The sequence below is a fragment of the Natrix helvetica genome, assembly GCF_964273705.1.
Source record: "Natrix helvetica genome assembly, chromosome: 10".
NCBI lineage: Eukaryota > Metazoa > Chordata > Lepidosauria > Squamata > Natricidae > Natrix > Natrix helvetica.
The window spans coordinates 652,028-675,369 of record NC_138561.1 but is presented as its reverse complement, the minus strand read 5'-3'; the positions used below and the strand labels follow the sequence as shown (position 1 = coordinate 675,369).

Here is a 23,342-nt window from a genome sequence, read left to right as displayed (position 1 = left end):
TCCCGTCCCTCACTGAAAATTAGGGAGGGTCCCTTCTGAGACCTTTTCTCCCCATCTCCTTCTGGCTGGGATGAGCTGCAGGGAGAGCTGAAACATCCTGGCAGATGCTCTAGCAAGCCCACTACAATCAGATACAATTGGAAATTCCCTCCTATCAGTCAGAAACATTTCTAAGAGCAGGAGGACTGATGCCAGATCATTTCAGCTTGGAATGTTTTTCTATGATGTTATAGGCCAGAAATCCTCATAAAATGCTGAGAGACCCATGCAAAAAACAGGACTTCATTTGATGTCTTTATGTAAAGTCTGTGCCTGAAGGATGGTTTCTAGAGCAGGAGTCCCATGCACCGGTACCGGTCTGCAGCATGCCAGCAACCAGGCCTTGCAAACAAGCAAAGCCCCATCTGCAAGATGCAGGCAGCAAGCGAAACCACGCCCCCACCGGTCCATGGAAAAAACTCTCTCCACGGAACTGATCAATAAACAAACAGCACATTAGACCTACCTGGAGCCCATAATCAATTTCCTTTTGGTCAAACACATAGTGAACAAGCGAGGCTTCACCCCGCAGCAGAATTTCATAGGTGGGGCCTCCCTCTATTTCACAGAGTGCTTTGACACAAGCGACAATGTTGGCATGACCGTAGAAAGTAAATGACATTTGCTGGGTCTCGTTTGGCTGCAATGTTCCATATAGTGGCAGGATGTCAAAAACCTGATTGAGCAAGGAAGGAAGAGTCACTGCTCCATTGCACGGTGCCCCAGGATTGCGAGCTCAGCTGCCCATAAGTGGGCAATGCTGGATTTAAGCCTCCCCTTCCCTCCAGAGTTTTGAGTTTCCTAACCTATTGCTGTTTAAACAAATGGGCAGTGAACAAAAGAAAAGAAAACCAAGTAGCAGCACAAGCATTTTTTTTCCTTCTGAGAGATGGCACTAACAGAGAAACGGAGAAAGGCAGATAAATGGGCCATGACAAGAATAATGACGTTTGTGGGCTTCTTGGTGCTCTCTGAGCTTAATGGTTTTCCTTCAGAGATTTCAAACCCAGGGAGCACCAAGGACCACAGTTCAACCTCAAGCTACAAATACTCTATGATAATGCAATTTTCCCAGTCCACTAATTATACTACTGTAAAAGTAATGCTAAATGTGTGCAAGCAACACTTCTCATAAAAGATGGCCCAAAGCCTATGAACTTTGCTTCTCTAGGGTATCCCCATTGACCTTGAGGGTGCTCTTCTCATGGAATGGGAGAAGACTGCAAAGGAAAGAATGGCTAGAAAAATAAGGTGGATTTTGTTTCTCCGACTATAGTTTTCTGGAGCGCTTCAGCCCTTACGAGAACTTGCAGCAATGTATTTGGCTGTAGGGCTTGGAAAAGTATCCTATAGTGGCCGAAGATGAAAACCCTGAAGTAAGACCATAAAAAATATTGACAGGAAAATCAGAAATAAACACTGGGTAAGAACATTCTGGTTTCCAACACAAAACAGGGGGTTTGACTCAAGGGCATTTTTCCCATATTTTGATTCTTTCTGGGCAAAGCTCAACAACTCCTAATAAACTTCTACATTTTTCAATACAAGGGCAATAAACCCTACCTTGCCTCTGGACTTATTCAGATCGTGAGCAGAAACCCAAGGATGAAACAAGAGCCTCTGGCCAGCTGGGAAAGGTCCGGAAGGCTCCCTGACCCAGCCCCCAAGGAGAAGAATGCACCCTGCCTGAGAAAACCCCTTTAGGAAGACCCGCCTCTGTCTTGGGTCCCCATCTTCAGCTGCAGAGTGACAGGGGGGCTTACTTCTTCCACGCCTGTCAAGTGTGGTTCCTCTGGCTCTGCACACCACAGGACTTCTTGGGTTCCTGCCTGGTTCTTCTCTGGAGCCTCCTGGTCTACTTCAGAAGTTTGCAAAAATAACTAGAAAACAGAGCACGCATGATGTTCATCAGAAAAAGAAATGAACACAGAAAAGACAAACTCCCTTGCATACAGGATGTGTTTAGCTCACAAAACCTCTCAGCTTGGAGGCTTTCAAAAATTATTCTAAACACAATTTATCCACAGTTCATCACTGACAAGACATGAATGATGCAAACATGGGACAGGATGTAAAGACAATTAAATTTCTGCATTATTCCACTACATCCAGAAGAAAATAAAGGGCTCAAACTGAAAAGTCACCTAACATCCATGTGCTGTTGTCCAATTGTCCAGGAATAGCTGGTTCCTGTCACCACCGAATTTCACTCAAAAGAATCATTTGCTTTCTTTAAGACGCTTATGCATTGGTCAGTATTCCAGTGGAAAGGGACAAGGCTCACTTCAAAGGACAAGGTTCACATCGATCATGATGAGAATTGTGGACATTACAGCCCAAACAGCAGGGCAATCTCATCTCTGATGAACTGAACAATTTCCTAAGTCTGCATCAAAAGAAGATGACTTGTCATCAATTCTGATCCCTTTATTTATGACCTTTCCCCTCAAAAAAACCCAAAGTCTAAACTTGGCTTAGGTGCTCCTGGGCAGCCAGTGCAGAAGGTTTAGCAGAGCAGCAAACCACCCACCGTTGACATCTTCTTCTGCAGCAGCTGCAGCTTTAAGTGAAATACACATAAAGGGCCTCACAGTAATCTCAAGTGGAGGTGCAATTAGGACAAGCCCTAAATGAAGAGAACCAGGCTTCCCAAGGCCCAAGGTAGGACTTCCAGGAGTCAGTTTCCAAACTGAGCCACTAATGGATCTCTCCCAGACCCACTCCCCTGTAAGCACTGGGGCCTCCCCCCTCCAATGCCTTCACTGGACGGCAAGAGATCAGAGGACGGAGACGCAGGCAAATGCTAAGCTATGCCAATAAACAAGCGAACATGGCAGGATAGAGGAACTGAGTGAAACCAGTTCTGGTGGGCCTCTAGAAAGCTGGCTGGCCCTTGCCATGTCCTGTAGTTTCCATCGACGGGACTCTTCCGGTGGCCATCTACCTATAAGATGCACCTCCCCCCCCCCTAAAAGAGGGTGAGAATTTGGGTGCGTCTTATACACTGAATCTAGACCCACCCACCCACCAGCCCCCACCCTTTGGCCTCTGCCTCACAGCAATTTACTTCTTTGCAGCAAATGGGGGCTTGGGGAGGCTTCAATAAGCTATAGCAATCCCTGCAGCCTGTAACAGCTGATGATCGGGAGAAATTGAAAGTGAAACTTGCTGTTTGCTCCACGTGGCAAATTGCTGGGAGACAGATTTTTTTTCTTGTGTTAATCAGACTGTTTGCTGCAAGGAGGTAAGTCTAGAAACAACTAGAAATGCCTATAGAATGCTCAAATTATTAGACTTATTTTTTAAAGACTGCGTAATTACTATTCTAGACAACTTAACAAAATAAAGAAGCTTTTTAAAATAAATGCTTGATCTGAAGAGGCTCAGTGCTATTCTTTTAAATAGTAGAGAATAACCATACTTCCAGAAAGCACATCAATTTTAACAGCATCTGTACAAGTATAGTCTGAAATGTAACACTACAAACAGTGTATATTGTCTGTACTGTTTGTTGTAAAGTAGAATAAAATATGGATTAAAATATAAGAAAGAAGACGTGGCGTAAAAGGGACAGTTAGAAGCTTGCTTAAAGGGACTGGGAAATGTCATCAGCCTTCAACCACAACATGTTCCAGCAAATGTCCCTATGTCAAAAGTCCAAAACCACAAGGTTCAATAAAAGTTCGTTAATGACACGTAGTCCATACCTGTAACAAAAGGAGAAGTAAGACCCCCATCTCCTTATAAGGCTTTTTCCTCAAGGTAACCAATAAGAAATGAGTTAAGTGTTTCCGTGTTATGCTGTCTTTGAGAATGTATAAGAATGCGTGCTCCGATAATGAAGGTCGTTCAGAAATTCACAACGTTAGCCATGGGCTAACTTTTCTGAACCTGGCTGCCAAATAAACTCCTCCTGTATCCTGAGAAGTCTAATGCCTGTCATTTTCTGCAACAGTTGAAAGGAGGCACATTGCTGGGAGGTAGAGGCAGATATTTTTCCCTTGTTTTCCTTCCCAAAATCTAGGTGCGTCTTATACTTTGGAGCGTCTTATACTCCGAAAAATACAGTACCTACTGAAGAGGAATAGAAGAGGAAGCAGACTTTGACCCACAGAAAATTGGCCTGGGCCATTACCTGTATCTCAGGCATAATCTGTACATCATTCACATGTTCTTTAACAGAAATCTCTTCTCCACTTGCATAGTTGGTATTTTCTTCTCCAGCTGCTTTTCTAGAGGTAGGAGAGAAATAGAAAGTATATTGCTCAAAACAGTTGGGAGTATAGAAGAAGCATTAAGCTTCTGTAATGCCAAGAATGACATCTATATGTTTGCATTAGTTATTGAAATTAACTAATTGTATAAATATATTAGTATATAATTGTATATTATATCAGTATATAATAAATATACATTAGAATATTTGCTCCAATTGAAAATTTCAAACGCCAGCATAAAGGTAAAGGTAAAGATTTCCCCTGCCCATTTGTGTCCAATTCTAAGGGGTGGGGCACAAATAACATCAAAGAATCAGTTCCTTACCAGTGACCCCCCCCCTTTTTTTTTTTCATCTTTAGTCAAGCATGCAATTTTTCCATCTCACAGGGAACCTTCTACAGATAGAAATTTTTCACAGGAAGTATTTTTCAGCCCATAGGCTCATAGGTAATATTCAGTTTAATTATTTACTGAATTTATAAATCTGCTCCACTATTTCTAAAAACAATAAACTCTTTAAATATGCAATAAACTGAAAACAAACACCTCCTCATCCCAGTGTTTTCTCACTGACGCAGAGGCTGCTTTTTTGATCAACAGATGCCATTTCACACAATCAAATGCAGCAACTGGATCCAAATGAATAATTTTCATCACCACATTAATTGTGTCTTGGTATTTGCCATTGGTGTTAAAGTGGTGAGCAGCGCAGAAAAAGGTGTGGGGTGAATGGAATTTGCTTTGGCCACATACTCACTTGTGCCCAAATTGTGTCCTAGAGATCACAGGCCCTGAACATGTTAAGAACATTTGCTTGCGACTGCACCCCAATGCCTTCACCTCCCCAGTCCTACAACTCTAAGGTCTTTACTGTCAAAGAATCATAGCTATAAAAAGCTAACTTAAAAATAAAGAATAACCTAAAGAAAACAATAATAATCCATTTTCCTTAGCACTATTGATAGGATCCAAAGAGTGCCATCCAAATGTTACAACTGCTTTGAGTATTAACAGAATAATAAGAGTTGGAAGGAACCTTGGAGGTCTTCAGTCCACCCCCTGCTCAAACAGGAGACGCTCTACCATTCCAGATAAAGGGTGTCCAGTCTCTTCTTAAAAACCCTACAACTTCTGGAAGGAAGCTGATCCACTATTAGTTCTAGGTTGATTCGCTCCTTGATTAGTTTCCATCCATTGCTTCTTTAAAAAGAAACTTCATTTAAAAAGAACCACATGGCATAATTAAAAAGGGAACCTGTGCTTGGAGCATATTTCCTGCCAAAAACGTCCTTTCCCATAGAAGATTCTCAATAGAATTTCAGCACAAATTTAGAATCCATATGTGTGAAAAATACTGCTTCAATTCATTTCCAGTTATAATATAAGTAAATGTCTATGTATAATGTCAGCTTGTTTTTAAGGTTTATCTTTAGACTAAAACAAAGAGAAAGATAATTGTAGCAGGATAGGCCACACTGTATTCCATTCAGTGTATCCATTTGTGCAAAACTATGTCTGTAGTGACATAGCCTTACACTTCCGACTTGAAAAAGAGCTGAGGCCAACCCTGCAACCGGAATGCCAGACTCCCCACCTGGGATCAAGAGCTTCCTCCCTGCTCCCTGCAGTGCCTACCTGTTGCAAGCTCTCTGGCCACTTCAGAGGCTCCCTGGCAACAGCACCTGCCTGAGACCAGAGGCTTCTTCCTCAGGTATTTCTATCAACACTGGCAGAAGCATCTCTTTGCACAGAAAGGGATGAGGTGAGGAAAACCCTTGTGAGGACACTCAGTCTCAGCCATAGACAGGTTTTGCCTCCATATTATTGTGGCCAAATATGAAATTAGTGATTTAGCTTATGAAAAAATACATTGTTGGCTCCTGAGGGCCAAAGGCAGCATTTAAAGCAGACTTATCCCTGGCCCTCACTATTGTGGCCCATCATCCTGATCTTGGCGCTTTCTGAGCCTCTTGGCACATGCCCACACCGCCCGCTTTGCCTTTCCACTTTGCCCAACCCTTTCTCCAGAGAGCCTGCTGGAGAGGCACAAAGGTATTCCTTATTAAGGCCACCTTCTTGGCTGTTGGTGGATTTGTCGCCTACAAACCTGATGGAATCCTTGTGAATCTTGGACCTCGGGGGGCTTTGTGGTGGCTTCAGGATCTCCTGCTCTTCTGTCCTTTTCTGGGCATGAAGAGGCCGAATGTTTTCAGAGCTGAACCTGAGAAACACAGGAGTCTTTAGGAAGGGAGAGGGGCCAATCTGGATCTCCACATGATGCTACCGGAGGGAACAGGATGGGTTAGGGAGTAAGGCAGGGGGGTGTTCAGAGTGCATGGATCTTTCTAGAGAGAAGACTTGTGGGTGGGGATGGATGCTGCAATGGCTGGGAATCTCAGAGAGGAAAAAGCAAGAAGCAACAAAATTGTCACCAATACAAAAAACAAAAAACTTGCTTTTAAAAGCCCAGAAAAATTCAGATTATTTTGTAGGGTATAAGGTATCCAAAGCATCACAGTGATTTATGAGTGATATCTGATATTCTGCCTTCAGGTGCTTTGGAGAATAAATCAACTTCCTCTTCTCTGTGACAGTCTCTCAAATATTGGAACACTGCTGTCATCTCTCCCCAGTTCATTTTTTCATTAAACTGGACATACCCAATTCCTGCAACTGTTCTTCATATGTTTCAGCCCCCTGACCATTTTTGTTCTTCTTCTCTGCACTCTTTCCAGAGTCTCAACATGCTGTTTATATTGTGGTAATCAAATCTGGATGCAATATTCCTAGCATAGATTATTGAAAGATAACAATGGACTGTTTGCAATTATCAAGGCAAAATTGCCATTTACTGTGGTTTCAAATGTATGCTCTGAATCAGGGCTAAGCACAATTTCTTAGGAAATTATTTAAAAGATTAATAAAAGGATAGAGATTTTATTTATATTCTTATTAAATTTATCTGTCAACCATTTGCTGTTTGGGGCGACTAATTTTCCACTCACTTCTTTAGGATGCACTAGATAATTTAATTACTTGAAATTGTCGGGAGGGGCAGCATTACACAAAGCCTTAGCAGAGTTAATCCAAGTGCGTCCTCTAATCTTTCCAACAAGAATTCATGCTGGGCCTGCCTCTACTTTCCCAGGGAATTTGTATGCTGCCTATCTTGCTGAAGGCAACTCAAGATGAATAATTTATTTTTATTTCTTCTTTTAAAACATTTATATAGCTGCCTGCCCTATACCAAACTCTGAGTTTTTCTTTTTGTAGCCATAGAGTAACAGATATTTGTGTAATCACATTTGCATTTTGCTGCAAGAAAATGAACTAATTATTTATCATTTTTTCCTGCACCTTTGTCTTACTTTCTTTCTTTCCCCCTTTTCTTTCTTTCCTCTATATTAGTTTTTGTTAGTTTTTATCTTCCCTATACGTTTATAAAGAGGGGGGAGGGACACACACACACACACACACACACACAGAGAACCTGCCAGCTGGTGGCTGCTGCCTGAAATTGAAAAGTTTTGCTGCTTTTATTTGCTTCTTAAGTAGCTCCGGTAAGCATGCTAGGTAAAGAGCCAGCTCTAGCTGATTCCTTTCTCTGTGAATCTCTATTATGTGTCCTCATATTCTCTTGTAACCCCTTCATCTCCAATGAATGTAAGTACAAATATCCATTTTCTTCTTGCTAATTATCCTAGCACCAGGATGGGTGCTTCAAAGGGCAGGGGATGGGAGAAAGGGGCTATGTTCCTTTTATCCAGCTTCCTCGTGAATCACATTCTGGAAAGTTTTCCTGCCATTTGGACTAATCAGACTGTTGGGGGTTATATCTTTCTGATACTCTCAAGCAAAGAAATTTGAAATAAAACCATCAACACAGATCAAGTCATGTCATTTTTTTCACTTAATGCCCACTTTGATCAAGTTGCTGGGCCCCACTGTGGTTGCTAAATGAGAATTACCTGTACTAAAGAAGAAAAATAAATGCTATGAAAACTGCTGCAAACTCAGACATAAGAAACGTGCTACTTGTAGGATCTGGATGTTCAAAACTAAAACTAGGTCTTTTAGAGCTTATCCTAGAATACTTTTCTTAATGAGAAATAATTCCTTAAAGACCTTAATACACAGTGAATCATGTGCTATGAATAACTAGAAATCAGGCAAAATTCCAGAGTATATGAAGGCTGGTACCTGATAAAGGACTCACGGTCATCTGTCAGGAAGGACCAGCGATATTTGATAAGAAGGGGACTGCAGTTGCTCATACTGATGTCACGGATAACTTCTGTGTCATTCAAGATGCAGCCAAAATTGAGATCCATTGTTTGGAAGTGGAGGTTTGGAAAATGCACTTCTCCCCGGAGATCGACATAGTCCACATGAGGATGCTCCAAGTAACGCAAAACGAGAACGTCTTCCGATACTCGACTGCAAAGGTCATCTCTATAGGCGGGGTTAAACCTGATTGACAGATGATGTATCCCTCCAATGTCCATCTTTAAAGGCTAAATTGGAATCAAAGTTAAATATACATTAGTGATTAATTTGGGCACAATGGGTTCTGTGCATGTTTTTAAATGGCTAAATGCCTTGAGAATGCCTTAAGGGCATTCTAGGTAAATAATGAAATGGAAGCTCCCTTTTTTCCAGTCACGTGTCTATCTATAATAAATTTCAATTGGCCTCCCAACTCCGGTAGACTCTGAATGGACTGAAGCACTTAGCAGAAGTCAGATAGGGGGAAGAGCAGGAGGAAACCTAGGATGTGGGCAGCAGCTAATGGGGGGGGGGAGTAACAGAAAGCACTGTAAGGACAAGGGGGGAACAGTTATTGGAATGCCTTGATTCACCAAACGTGTAAAGCTGCACAACTCCATAAGGCCTCCGACTGGAGTATAGTATTAGGAACAGATTAGAATAATTAACAAATCTGAAAATATATATTACAACGATATGAAAATATAGATTATGATAATATGTTACACTAAGGGATAGAAGGGAGAGGGGTGAGTCACACCATCCTTTCCAACTCAGCCTGGGCGGCTCTGAGATCCCTGCAGGTTTGATTCTGCCCCAAATCCTAAGCAACAAAAATGTTCTGTCAAACCAAAATTTGCTTGTTTTGGTTTTGAATCAGAACAAATTCCGTTTCCTGCCCATTCCTTAAGTATAGTTTTCTATACTCGTACCATAATCAACACTTTCTGTCTCTCTGGCATCCAAGACAGGATGTGGATTGAATTCAGATGGAGAACCGTTCTCTTACCTGCTCAGGAGCTGGAATCTTTTTGTGATTGGCATCACAGAGGGCAAAGGGCTCATGCAAAGAAAGGAGAACCCTGAGTGGCAAAGAGGAAACATTCTTCAAGGACAGAGGCTTGTACTGTGCGGTCAAAAGGTCACTGGGGTTCTGGAGAAAAAAACCAGAAAGAGTGAGCAAAAATCAAACACTCGGGCAAGTGCTATGCACAAAATAAGGAAGGATCACAATATGATGGAGTTAGAAAGAGCCATTGAAGTTCAGCCTATTACTTAGGGCATGAACTGATCAGTGGCCCATGGCAATTAATGAAGGACTACTAGATTTTAAAAATATTTCTGAAGAATATTGATGCCTTCGGTACCACCAGACTAATTATGATGCAACTCTTCCTTTGCTCAAGGGTATATGTCCAGCAGCACATCGCATGTTTGGTGCTGTCGGGCATGGAGGCTGGACAGAGAAAGGGGGGGGGGAATAGTGTCCTCAACAGGGAAGGAGGAGGAAGGGGGGGGAGAAAAATGGCTGGACAAATGATGAATAGGTAATTACCAAAATATATAAATGCTTGCTGAAATTTGAAATAGAGGATGTGCACATGAAATAATATATAATAAACTGGGTTAAGAACTTTGGGCATAGCACACTGTTGAAGCAGTAGGAAAATATGAGGTTAAAAGGATGAAAATTCACATTATGTTATAACCCAAAACAGAATTTTTACAAAATGATGTACTTTTGGTATATGACTCCAGAAAAGCTATCTAGAATGCATAAAAGTATCTCAAGTTTATATTGGAAATGTGGACAACATTAAGGATTATTTTTAAGCGAATCTGCCTTAATATTGGTTGCCCTTTCCCCTCCTTGGAAGAGCTTTATAGCTCCCACTGCCTTCAGAAAGTTCAAAACATTCTTAAAGATCCATCTCATCCTCGGCACCCTTTTTTAAAACTATTACCATGTGACAGATGATACAGGACAATAAAAACATGGACAAATAGGCTGAATCTATCCCAGAGCAGTAACTATATTGAACTCTATGTGTGCATACAAACATTTCCCATGCTTTTCTGGGCTATAAAATTAAAATTTAGAGGTACTCACCTTCTTTCCAAGCAGCTTTTGAGCTCAACACTCGAAACCCCTTTAAAACCCTATTCCAAATGGCCAAGGTCCAGGAAAATTCACCCACAGACTCAGTGGGTGTACTGCCAGCAAGGGAAGATTACTTGGGCCAGGTCCATTGGTTAGGTTAGCTTGGAGTCCCATTTCTGTACTGCCAAATTATTGGAAGAAACGTCCTTCTGGGTTCAGTTCCAAGTGGGGGGGAAAGGCACTGGGTTCATGGAAGTTGCTTGGAAAGAAGCTTTATTGATGATGGACAGGACCACATGGTTTGAGGTACTGGTGAGGGGAAAGGGGGATACCAAAGTGTACCAAATTAGTGAAGCACTATGTCTTGCAGTACTTACAGATGCATGGACAAATGTTTGGGGAGAAGGAATCATCAACTTTGTGATAACAACATCTTAACCAGTCTTTTATAGGAGCATTGAAACTGGAGAGAACATATTGCAGAGTATATCAGCAGTAAAATATGTGAAGTTTCAGAGAAAATTGAGTGTGGCAAAGTATTTGTTTTGCTGACTGACGATGCAAGTAATATGAAAGATGCATGGGAAATCATAATGGACAAGTATCCACATATTACTACAATGGGATGGGTATCTCATGGACTAAGCTTCTTTTTTCTTCTTTTTTCAACAATCAGTGCACTTTTGTGAGAAATTCCTAACCACGTGGCTATGATAAAAACATCTGTTTTTGAAAACCTAAGTGCATCTCAACTTACAACTGGTGAAAAAAGTACAGTGAAAGATTTTATTAAGAAACAGGAAGAATTTTGTTGCACTGTGCTGCTGAAAATCTACTGGATCTAAGATTCAAAGCAGTGGTGTGAGTGATAGGAATACAGCTGCTGCATTAGACTGGATTATGAAATGAGCTGCACACTTAGGACTTGATGTTGGAAAAGTACTTTCAAATGTTGCAGAATATAGAACATCTTCAGGGATTTGGGCCAGGAATGCATTATGAGATTCTGCAAAACATCTCCTTCCTGCAACATGGTGGCAAGGTCTCTGCATCACACAACCTCTGACACCTCTTGCATCTCACTTACTGCAGATTTCTACATTTTCTGCTGCATATGAAAGAATCTGGTCTATGTTTTGTAATATTCATGCCAAATCAAGAAACAAACTGACCTGTGAAAGGGTAGAAAAGCTTGTTTCAATCCGTGCAAATGAAAGTTTTTAGAAGTCCATAAGAAAAATGACAAAGAGGAAGAAGAGACCACTTGGAAAATGAGATCAGTAGTTCAGAAAATGAGATAGCGAGTAAACAGCATGTATGTGTTATGTTTTCTGGTTTTTTTTTAAAGCACCACTCAAAAGGTAAACTTTCTGTGGAGCTTCAATATTGAGGTGGACCTAACTTTATTTGCTATTGGTGCTAAGGGGCAAATCTGATTATTTTTTATGTTGATGGTTTCTTGATTTCTGGGTTGCCTTTGAAGGAAAAGGGGGTGATTATCTGTTTTATTACAAGCCTAATACATATATACACTGCATTCCACACAATTTGTAAAACTACTCCACACTGATTTTTTTTCCAATTTTCCCAAAATTTCTATTTTTCTGTTTTTTCCAGAAAAAAACAAGGAAAAAGCATTTTTTTCTCATGGCTTCAAAATCTCCAGAAATTTTACATCTCTAATGGTGGGCCCAATTGGCAAAAGAAAGCACAGGACAGTATAGGTTGGCAGAAGAGGCCTTTCATCCTGCAACGATTAGACAATCAAGATGATTGTCACCATGACGATCATGGTCACGAGGATGAGGATGATATAAGATACCACTACTTTATCAGCATAGGTATCTTAATATCCAGAAAAAAATCCCCCTCGTTTTTCAAGTCCTGGTCATGTATGTATCAGCTCCTATACTGACTCTCCCCAACAACACCGGCAATCTTTCAAAGGACTTAGGATTCTAATGTCCCAGAGGGAGCAGGCTCACAGAATTCTAGCCTTTGGGCTAGTCTGATGTCAAAAGCCAGAAGGATGTCATGGTATCAAAGCACTCACCTTCTCCACACGGAAAGTAACTGCTCTGGAGGAAATCTGCAGAACTGGCGCGATGAATTCACAAGTGACATCAACCTTCATGATGCGTTCTTTTCCAGACTGCTTCCCAATGATCGCATGGCACAGCAATCTCTCCTTTACCAGCTGTTCAGGCAAAGAGCAGCAGAATGAACATGTCTGAGCCAGCTGGCCAGAAACCCTGTGGGTCCCTTGGAAATGCCTGCTTCGATCAGTTTGCCACCCAAACCTCCCGATCACCAGGTGCTCTGCCCAGCACTGATTACTCTGAGGACTGACTACATTTCTTCTCTTTTACTATACCAGACTTGGAGCTGAAACAATGAGATAATCTTCCTCCATTAGGAAGCTATTCCCCCACTAGCCTCCTGCGAGCACCTTCGTTCTCTAGGTCAAAGGTCTCCAACTTTGGCAACTTTAAGACTTCTGCAATTTCCAGAATTCCCTAGCCAGCTATGATCTTTAAAGTAGGGCTCTCCAATCTTGTCAACTTGTAGATTTCAACTCCCAGAATTTCTCAGCCAACCATGCTGCTGAGGAATTCTGGGACTTCAAGTCCACAAGTTTTAAAATTGACAAGGTTAGAAACCCCCACTCTAGAGCAGTGTTTTGCAACCAGGCATGTTAAGATGTGTGGACTTCAACTCCCAGAATACCTGGGAGTTGAAATCCCATAAGTCTTAAAGTTGCCAAGTTTGGAGAGCCCTGTTCTAGTAATCAAGAGAGTCCCTTCCCAACTCTGCCTGCTTTTGCTGGCCAATCCTACTTGGAACCAAACTGCCCGGAAAAAACAACAGCTTCATCCTACTTGCCGTTGCCCATTTCTCCCTGGCACGTGAGCCTTCTTGTAAATGTTTTGGAATGAAGATGCTTTTTGCCATCTCAGTGGGAAGGGCTCCCCCCACAGGAAGCCTCTGCTATCCATTCCTAACACCTGCTCAGGAAGGCCCTCAACACTAACCCTGGACCACAGACAGACCTTATTGAAAGGAGTCCCAGACTGAAAAGGTCCCCTTCAGTCATCAGCTGAAGGAGATTTTCTCAGGGCTCCAGGAGTAAGAGCAAGTTACATCATTTCCCAGTAGCAGATATAAAGATACAAATTGTAGTAGCATATTCATCTCAGAATAAAGAGGAAAAGAAAACTCTGGGTACTAAAAACTCACAGATACAGTTTAAAAACCAGAAAAGGTGAATGAAACGCAGACAGGCAAGAAAACAGAGCATGTTATCCAATAATATTTATAATTTTACTTGGGTGGTTCTTTTAAGGTGACCATATCGCACTTACAGCAGCTAAGTCCCTTTGGGTGACTCAAGAAACAACTGGGCTTTCTATGTTTTTTCCTTGAAGATGTTTTACTTCTCATCCAAAATTGAAGAAGCTTCTTGAATGAGAAGCAAAATGTTTTGAACAAAAAAAGTAAGGAAATCCAGTAGTCTTTTGAAAAGCACCTTTGAGACAACTATGACCTGGATGAACGAGAATCTCCATAGACATACAACAGCTAAGCAAGGCCTGATTGTCCCGATCAAATAATTCTAGCAATTGCATCCCCCTGGCCTTTTCAGAAGTTGTTGAGCATTCCCAGAACCCAACGTGTCATGCCATCAATCAAAGGGACGCTTTGAATCACAGAGATTAGAAGAAACTCTGGAGAGCACCTGCCCACAAGGATGGGATCCTGAAGAATACCTTGGGAACGTCAGAAGATCCTTCCAGGACCATGTCCATACTCTTTCCTGGGGCCAGTTCCATTCTCAGTGGCTGAAGCTTGAACACAGGACCTTGAGATTCTGTCTTTGGAGGGATGGTCTGGCTCTTGGTGTTGTTGCTGATGGCAGGGAGTGTGTTGTGCTGGCGAAATGGGGCAAAACCTTCAGTCATCCAATAAAGCTGATGGGTGCGACGCCCACAGTTGGTGATCTTGAAACGATAGCAGCAGGGATCCAAACTAGCAAAGTGACAGAAGACAGGCCTATTATACAATTCCACTTCAGAGGAAGCAACCCGATGCAAAATACAGCAAACAAATAAAGACAAGATACAAGAGAAAGAAAATCTAGTTTACACTAATACCACTCACCACAAATAATTCTAACCTTGCCTATGTCAACTTCGAAACAGATCCAGGCTGCCACAGCCACCTTTTCGTTTCTCAGCTTGCCACCCAGTAAGGGGGTGGGGGGCAGGGAAGAAGCTTGGAATGTCAGACCAGACAATAACAACAGATTGTCCCATGAGAACTAAGGTCATCTCAACAGGTGCTGGCCATAGACTGGAAGGAGTTACCAAGGAGATGCCAGACCACCTAATTGGACAATGTGACCTGTGACAAGGAGGGAAGGGAATATCTATTCTTTAATTATATGAAAATAGAATTATATTTTATTATTGGAGATGGGAAAACCCAAAAGAATTGGAATTTAAAATAAAATTGAAGACAGAAAAACGCGGCGAATTAACTCTGGTTTAAGATGATGGTGTTACCTTTTCTACCTTAACTTTGTTTGTTTTCTATGGATGGACTCTTTACAAATGCCTCTTACTTTTAAACTGGACTGGTCTCTTTTCTTCCCTTCTTCCTCTATACTTTCTCCATTTTTTGTATTCGTGGATTAAAAGCTTCTTCTCTCATAAGTCTGGGACAACGTAATTTTTACACTTTTTTTTCTTTTCCTCTCTCAAACAGAGGAAGAAACAGATGGAAAAGAGGTAACACTGCCATCTAGTGGCTAGAGACTTGGCAATATCTGATAAAGCTATAAGCTTTGTTTACTGAAAGGCTCAGTGAAAACGTTTTGTTGATACAGGTGTTCCTTTGAAGGAAAGAGAAAGCTTTGATTTGAAAAACTCCACTGAATTTGTTTGACCTAAAAAGTCTCAGATGTTTTGCAGTGTTTATAACCTGGAAAATGGCACAACGTGAAGAAGAAAAGGCACTAACTTTGCAAAGAATTTTCTTAGAAATTCAAAAAGTTTTAATAATTACAGAGAGAATTGGAAAGAGACTTCAAATTATAGATCAAAATATAGAAAGTACGGGGACAGCGATGAAGTTTGAGGACAGAGTTGAAAAAATAACATATGAAAGTGATAAGAAAATTGTTGACACTGACAGTAAACTGAGAGTGGAGGGAAATGACAAATGTGAAATACGGAAAGGAGAAATTGATGAACCGGATCTTCATTTCGGATGTCAGAAAATAGATGAAGAAAGGAGAGAAAATTTGACAGAAATAATGAGAGTAATCTCGGCAAAAGCACTAATGATAACAAAACTGAAGCTGATAAAAAGAGCAGATAGAGGGTTTCAAATTCTTATAAGACATGCAATGAACAACACGTTCTTAAGAGAAGTGCACATAAGACTTAACACGAAAACATTTAGAATACAGACTTTACAAATGGCAAGAAATATTGGACTACACTATCTCTGGAAGGATACAGGATGATGAAATGAAATATCATAATAAATTTTAGTTAAATGTAGTTAAATTTTGAGTGCTATGTACAACGTAATAATAGCTATAGTCAAATAAATGATTAATAATACAAAGCATTTATATATACTAGATTGATAATATGATGTTAAAAGCCTTTTTATAAAAGTTAAACAATTTTATATAGAATATAAAGATGTAATATTGGATGATTTCAGGATGATGTAATAATATGTCATAATATAAATTTACTTTAAATTTAATATGCTTTATGTTGAAAGGATGTAATAATAGCTAGGCTTAATGGATGTTTAATAATTATATCAATTTGTATACATTAGATTGATGATACTAATAATGGGGGAAAACATGGAATTGAAAATTATTAGAGAATGTTATCAATGCTAAAATAATAGAATGATGTCACAATACATTTAGTTAAATATAGTTAAATTTTGAGTGCAATGTACAACGTAATAACAGCTATAATCAAATAAATGATTACTAATGATAACAAAGCATTTATATATACTAGATTGATAATATGAAATCTTATACAAACTGTAAGTGAGGATCATGGAGATGATGTTGAAAAGCCTTTTTATAAAAGATAAACAATTCTATATAGAATAGATTATAAAGATGTAATATCATTGGATGATTTCAGGATAATGTAATAAAATGTTATAATATAAATTTACTTCAAACTTAATATGCCTTATGTTGAAAGGATGTAATAATAGCTGGCCTTAATGGATGTTTAATAATTATAACAATTTGTATACATGTATATTAGATTGATGATACTAATGGGAAAAAAACATGGAATTGGAAACTATTAGAGAATGTTATCAATGCTAAAATGATTGACTGACTTAGAATAGGAGGAGCATAATAACAATGTATACAAAGATATCTTGATTGTCAATATGTGAATTTTGATAAAATTCAAGTGAGGACTACGGAAAGGACACAGAAAGACTTTGTAACCAATTGACACACTGTGTGTACAATGCAATGCAATACAATACAATACAATACAATACAATACAATACAATAGTAGAGTTGGAAGGGACCTTGGAGGTCTTCTAGTCCAACCCCCTGCCTAGGCAGGAAACCCTATACCGTTTCAGACAAATGGCTATCCAACATCTTCTTAAAGACTTCCAGTGTTGGGACATTCACAACTTCTGGAGGCAACTTCTGTTCCACTGATTAATTGTTCTCACTGTCAGGAAATTTCTCCTCAGTTCTAAGTTGCTTCTCTCCTTGATTAGTTTCCACCCATTGCTTCTTGTTCTACCCTCAGGTGCTTCTTGTTCTACCCTCAGGCGCTTTGTAATTGAAGAGCCTTTTATGTTGTATGTGTTGTGTCTTTGTGTTTGTCTGAAATTAAAAATTTTATTTAAAAAATGCAAGCTGGCAGAATGGAAGGTTTCTGATAGGTTGCAATTGCTAGCTGCTACCTCTGGTAATCAAGGATGTTTTTCAGAGTAATTAAGGAAAAAATAACACATTAATGGCAAATTCTGTGGCTGCACTATCATCCTTTGAAAATTCCTTCATGGGAAATGAAGTTGACCATATTACAGATTGTAAGAAGATTGTTTCTGCTACTGATTCTTCTTTTCTTTTTTGGGTTGCTGTGTGCAGGAGGGACGGGATGGGTGAGCAACAGCGCATCCTCAATACTAAAAGTTTGGATTAATTGCCTTTCTATTTCATAGAAGCAGAGAACTGAAAAGCACCGTTTAGGCTGCTGTGTTCCTCAAGGCAGGTATCCCAATCTGCCTTCCATAATTTAAATCCACATCCTAGCCAATGAAACATTCGTGTCTTGATCATTTTCCCATGGGATTCCACTTCAAACATCCCAAAATGGGCTGTTACATTCCACCTCTCTTTCCCAAGCCTTTTCACTGGCTTTTCTCTGCACGTCTTCAGCTTATCTGAATGTGCAGCCTATTTGCCTTTTCAGAAAAAAAGCTATACTTGTATCTGGCTTGGGATAAAAAAAAATTTTTTTTATTTTTAAAATAAACAATCAAGGAAACAGTCGGTCCATTTAAGAAAGAAGACAGCAAGGAAGTAACAGGCAACAAAGAGAAAGCAGAGCTGCTTAACTCCTTCTTTGCATAGGTCTTCACACAAAAAGAAACTATAGCCCAATCTGCTATAGCTCAACCTACCAGAAACTTAACTGTAAAAAACAGTTTAACTGTTTAATAGCAGTAACTGTGAGAGGGATCTTGGAGTCTTAGTGGACAACCAGCTAAATATGAGCCAGCAGTGTGCAGCGGCAGCCAAAAAAGGCAACGCAATCCTAAACTGCATTAACCAGAGGGATATAATCAAGATCAAATGAAGTACTAATAACACTCTATAAAACCCTAGTAAGTCCACATCTAGAGTACTACATCCAGTTTTGGTCACCACGCTTGTGCTGCCCCAGCAGTATATAGCTAGTGTAGGAATTAAGAATTGTCTCCTTTAAGAAGAAATGTAGGCAGAGACTGCCTTATGGCAAATGTAGTTCCATGACATGTCATCACGTCTCTGTTTACGATTGGCCACTGGGGCATCTTGCCCACATGCAAAGTTTATAGCTGGGCAGTTTTGAATGCCTTTGTGAACCAGAATAGTAGTATCTTAACACTCAACTGTAAGTTTTGCTATTAAGAATGCCTGATAATAAACTTGATCTGAAAGAGATTCCTAAGCGTGGAGTTAACTGCATGCCCCAAGAAAGCCTACAATGCCCGAGGCAGTACAGTAAAAAATGATGCTTTTTTTTTCGCTCCTCTCCAGTAAAAAGATGGTGTTATTTGAGCTCCCATTGTGAAGTTGAATCCCAAACTCTGTTTGCATTCTAACTGAGAACAGCTGTTGGGATTCCCCCCACCCCCTCTTGGAGCAAAAAGAGCACCCTGTTTCAGTGAGAAAGGCTGATTAACTCTCCTGAGATGAAGGACTTTGTTGTGAATAAGAAAATGTGTTAAAAAGGGGCCAATAGTTAATAATAATACTTTATTTACAGTCACAGACCAAACATGAACAGTACAAAAGAGACACAGCAGCCAGTCACCAAAAGCCCAACTAAGGGAGGTTACAGCGCTCTCCTCTAATGGTCACAGCTCTCAAGAAAAACCTGGAAACCTGAGAGGTGATGTACGAGGAGACATCCCCAAGGCAATGCACAAACAAATCACAGCCATCAGGACCAGAAGGGACAATTTCAGGAAGAGACAGTAACCTAGATCTGTCCGCGCTATACATAGGGCAAAATAGAAGGACATGCTCCGCTGTCACAACCTCGGCTCTGTCACAAGGGCACAGCCGCTTATTAATCGGGAGCCTCTTGTAACGACCATCCAGAAGTGCTGAGGGCAAGACATTGAAGCGAGCCAGGGAAAAAGCTCTTCTATACTTGGGAATAGTTAGGGTATAAAAATAGGAAGCCATCCTCAATCCATAGTTGTTAACTTGGTTGAGAGTCAGGGGGGAGCAAGTTTTATTGGCTCTGGCTCGTAGATATTGTAAATCAATGTCCACAAGCCGTTGGACTATCCTAAATTGGGCATCCTTGAGGTCGTAGTTTCCCAAGGCATCCTCCGTGAAACCTAGCAGATGAAGTTTCTTCAGCAGCTCTTTCTCCCAGCGAGAAATATGGGAGTCCGTGAACACCAGGGAGAGGTAGCTGCCAGGAACTGCCAGAAAGAGCACCTGAAACCACCATTTAAAGGTGTTTATCCAGGCCATACATTCCACCGATCGAATGCCCAGTTCCAGGTATATCGGGGCAAAACCAACACAAGGGGGAAGACCTAGAAGTTTTCTAAGGAAAGCAGCCTGGGTTCTTTCAATGCAATCCTTGAAGTCCCGTATCCGTATGGGAATGCCGTAAAGAGTTTGGGCCAACGTTTTGGCTTTGTAAATATGTAGGGCAGAAGGAATGAACTGGCCACCCTGGGTATAAAAGAATCTTAAAATCTGCTGGTGACTACAGGAGGCCGAGTTCAGCACCTGGGTTCGATGTCTAGTCCAGGCACCGGTGTTCTGAAATTGAATACCTAGATACTTAAAATGGAAAACCTGCTTAACAGCATTGCCACTGATATCCCAGTTATACAATTTCTGGGCTCTAGTAAACACTAGTACTTTTGATTTATCATAGTTAATAGCCAAATGGTTTCAGCACAGTAAGACCCAAATGCAGAAAGTAATCTTTTCAGTCCTGGCCTTGACAATGAAAGGAGAACCGCATCATCAGTGTAAAGAAGAAGCGGGATCTTTGTAGTTGTCAGCTTCGGGGCGTGGGATTCAATATGTCCGATGTAACCAGCCAGATCAAATAAAAATATATTAAACAGAAGAGGAGCCAGAACACATCCCTGTTTTACTCCATTCTTTTTTTTTAATTAAAAGAGTTTTGTACAAACAAATTTTCCCCCTTTTCACCCCCCCTCCACACAATATAAATCTCATACAAATGCTATACCCCCCCAACCCCCCCGCAAAAATTCACATTCAAATATTATACCAAACACTTTACCCCCTCCCCTCCCCCCATCTTAAAATAGATTACTCATAACCCCTCTCCTCCCAACAAACACTATATAAATTTCTCTTAAATTAATAATAACACATTGATCATTTTCTAAGCTAATTTAACATCTATAACTCTTAATATAAATTTCTCCTAGCCTAACAATGTTTCATTAGTCCCATCTTCTAATTTATTCATACATATATATTGCCCCACCCTCCACCCTAACCCTCCCCCACCTCCCACACAAACCCACCCCCCTGACTTCCGCTGTATACCACTCTAACAATTCCAAACATCCCATATACTATTTACTCTGATCATCTATCGGTCTAAACATTCTTACCTAAAGGCTAGATAATAACTCCTAGTCTGGTATTTATTCTGTATATAATCAATCCATTTTGCCCATTCCTGTGTGTAATCCTCCTGTTTCTGAGCTTTTAAGAAAGCTGAAATTTTTGCCATTTCAGCGAACCCCGCCACCTTCTGAATCCATTGATCAATTGTCGGCAAAAAATCTTTTTTCCAATGTTGCGCAATCAACAACCTAGCTGCTGTAACCATATACAAGGCCAATTTTGTTTCCCCTTTGGTAAAATCCTTAACTATACCCAATAAAAACATTTGTGGAGTGAATTGTATTCTTTTCTTAAATACATTCTGCATAACCCACCATATTTTTATCCAAAAAGCTTTAACCTTGTTACAAGTCCACCATACATGAAAAAAGGTAGCATCTAGACACCCGCATCTCCAACATTTTGGTTGAACATTTGGGTACATGCATGATAATTTTTTAGGATCTAAATACCATCTGTAAAACATTTTATAGAAATTCTCCTTTAAATTCTGTGACTGTGTAAATTTAACATTCTGAACCCATATTTTTTCCCACGTTTCCAACATAACCACTTCACCAAAATTCTGAGCCCATTTAATCATACAATCCTTAACCAATTCACTTTCTGAGTCTCTTTCTAACAGTACATTATATATTCTTTTAACTTGTTTTGGACCAGTCTCTTTTATCTGCTTAATCAGTTCCACTTCTTTATCCATAAAGCCGACCCTGCGATCTTCTTCCCATCTCTTCTGAAGCTGTATGTAATGTAACCAATTTAAAGTAATTCCTTCTTCCAACAGCTGTTCCAAAGTTTTTAACTTCCATTCGCCCCCATCAGCAATAAGCACATCTTTATATAAACAACCCCCGAGTGACTTAATATTCATAATCCCCATGGTGTCTGCAAGATCCAACCAAAGCGGTATTTTATAATCCCAATTGGGCCGGTGCTTCTTCCATATTCTCATCAAGGCACTACGGAGAACATGGTTGTTGAACACTTTATCCACTCTGTCTTCATAAAAAAGATATGCATGCCATCCCAGAACAAGATCATGGCCTTCTATATTGAGCAATTCCATTTTTGTTTTCCCGAACCAGTCTGCTACATGCGTTAATACCGCAGCTTCATAATACAATCGAAGGTTTGGGAGTCTGAGGCCGCCTCTTTCACGTGTATCTTGCATAATCTTCATCTTTACTCTCGGTTTTTTCTCCTTCCAAACAAATTTATTTAATGTTGTTTGCCAATTTAACAAGGTTTTATCTGACTTAAGCACCGGAATCATCTGGAATAGAAAGATAAATCTAGGTAGAATGTTCATTTTAATTGCTGAGATCCTTCCAAGCAAAGACAATTGTAACTTTTTCCACGCTTCAAGATCTTTCTGTATCTTTTGCCACAACACTTCATAGTTATTTGAGAAAAGTTTTGTGTTTGATTCTGAAATTTGTATTCCTAAATATTTAACTTTAGAAACTATTTCAAAACCTGCTAAACTTACAAGTCTCTTTCTTTGAGTCTCTGTCATGTTTTTAACCATCATTTTCGTTTTGTTTTGATTTAGTCTAAACCCAGACACCATGCCAAATTCTATTATGATATTTTTCATCTGGATTATTGATTTCAAAGGATGTGAAAGGGTAACAACCAGATCATCGGCGAATGCTCTAGTTCTGTATTCCTTTTGCCTGATAGCTATGCCATCTAAGGATTTTGAGTCCCGAATTGCGTTCAACAAGACTTCCAAAGTTAAAATAAATAACAATGGGGATAATGGGCAACCTTGTCTTGTGCCTTTTTGTATCTCGAAAGTTGTTGACAAATTTCCATTAATAATAAGTTGTGCATTTTGTTGCTGATAAATTGCTCCAATCGCCTGCCGCAATCGTGGTCCCATATCCATCTTTTCCAAAGTCTTGGTTAGAAAGTTCCAATTCACTCGATCGAAGGCCTTCTCTGCATCCAAGAAAACCAGCACTGCAGAGATCTGCTTATTCTTATCAAGATAGTCAATTAAATCTATGAGTTGTCTTACATTCTCCTTCATATGTCTGCCTTCAATAAATCCTGCTTGATCATGATGAATAATCTCTTGAATAACCGGCATCAATCTGTTGGCTAGTACCTTAGCAAATATTTTATAATCTGTGTTCAGAAGAGATATCGGCCTGTAATCCTCTGGTTTCTTAGGGCCCTCTTTATCTTTAGGTATCAATGAGATAAAAGCCGCTTTCCATGAGGGAGGTATTTTACCTCCTTGTTGTATATTACAAAATAGTTGTGTAAGATATTCAATCATTTCCAGT

General features: G+C 40.1%; 1 protein-coding gene across 1 annotated transcript in view; it reads right to left on the bottom strand.

Moving 5' to 3' along the window:
* HYDIN (HYDIN axonemal central pair apparatus protein) overlaps nucleotides 1-23,342 on the bottom strand; it is a 325,008-nt gene that overhangs the window by 184,287 nt on the left and 117,379 nt on the right. The window contains exons 20-27 of the mRNA XM_081963626.1: nucleotides 14,392-14,650; nucleotides 12,678-12,821; nucleotides 9,533-9,676; nucleotides 8,458-8,771; nucleotides 6,365-6,478; nucleotides 4,175-4,271; nucleotides 1,803-1,919; nucleotides 506-715 (exon numbers count right to left, since the gene is read on the bottom strand). Coding sequence (XP_081819752.1) covers nucleotides 506-715; nucleotides 1,803-1,919; nucleotides 4,175-4,271; nucleotides 6,365-6,478; nucleotides 8,458-8,771; nucleotides 9,533-9,676; nucleotides 12,678-12,821; nucleotides 14,392-14,650 — 1,399 coding nt within the window. The remainder of the gene's footprint in view (nucleotides 1-505; nucleotides 716-1,802; nucleotides 1,920-4,174; nucleotides 4,272-6,364; nucleotides 6,479-8,457; nucleotides 8,772-9,532; nucleotides 9,677-12,677; nucleotides 12,822-14,391; nucleotides 14,651-23,342) is intronic.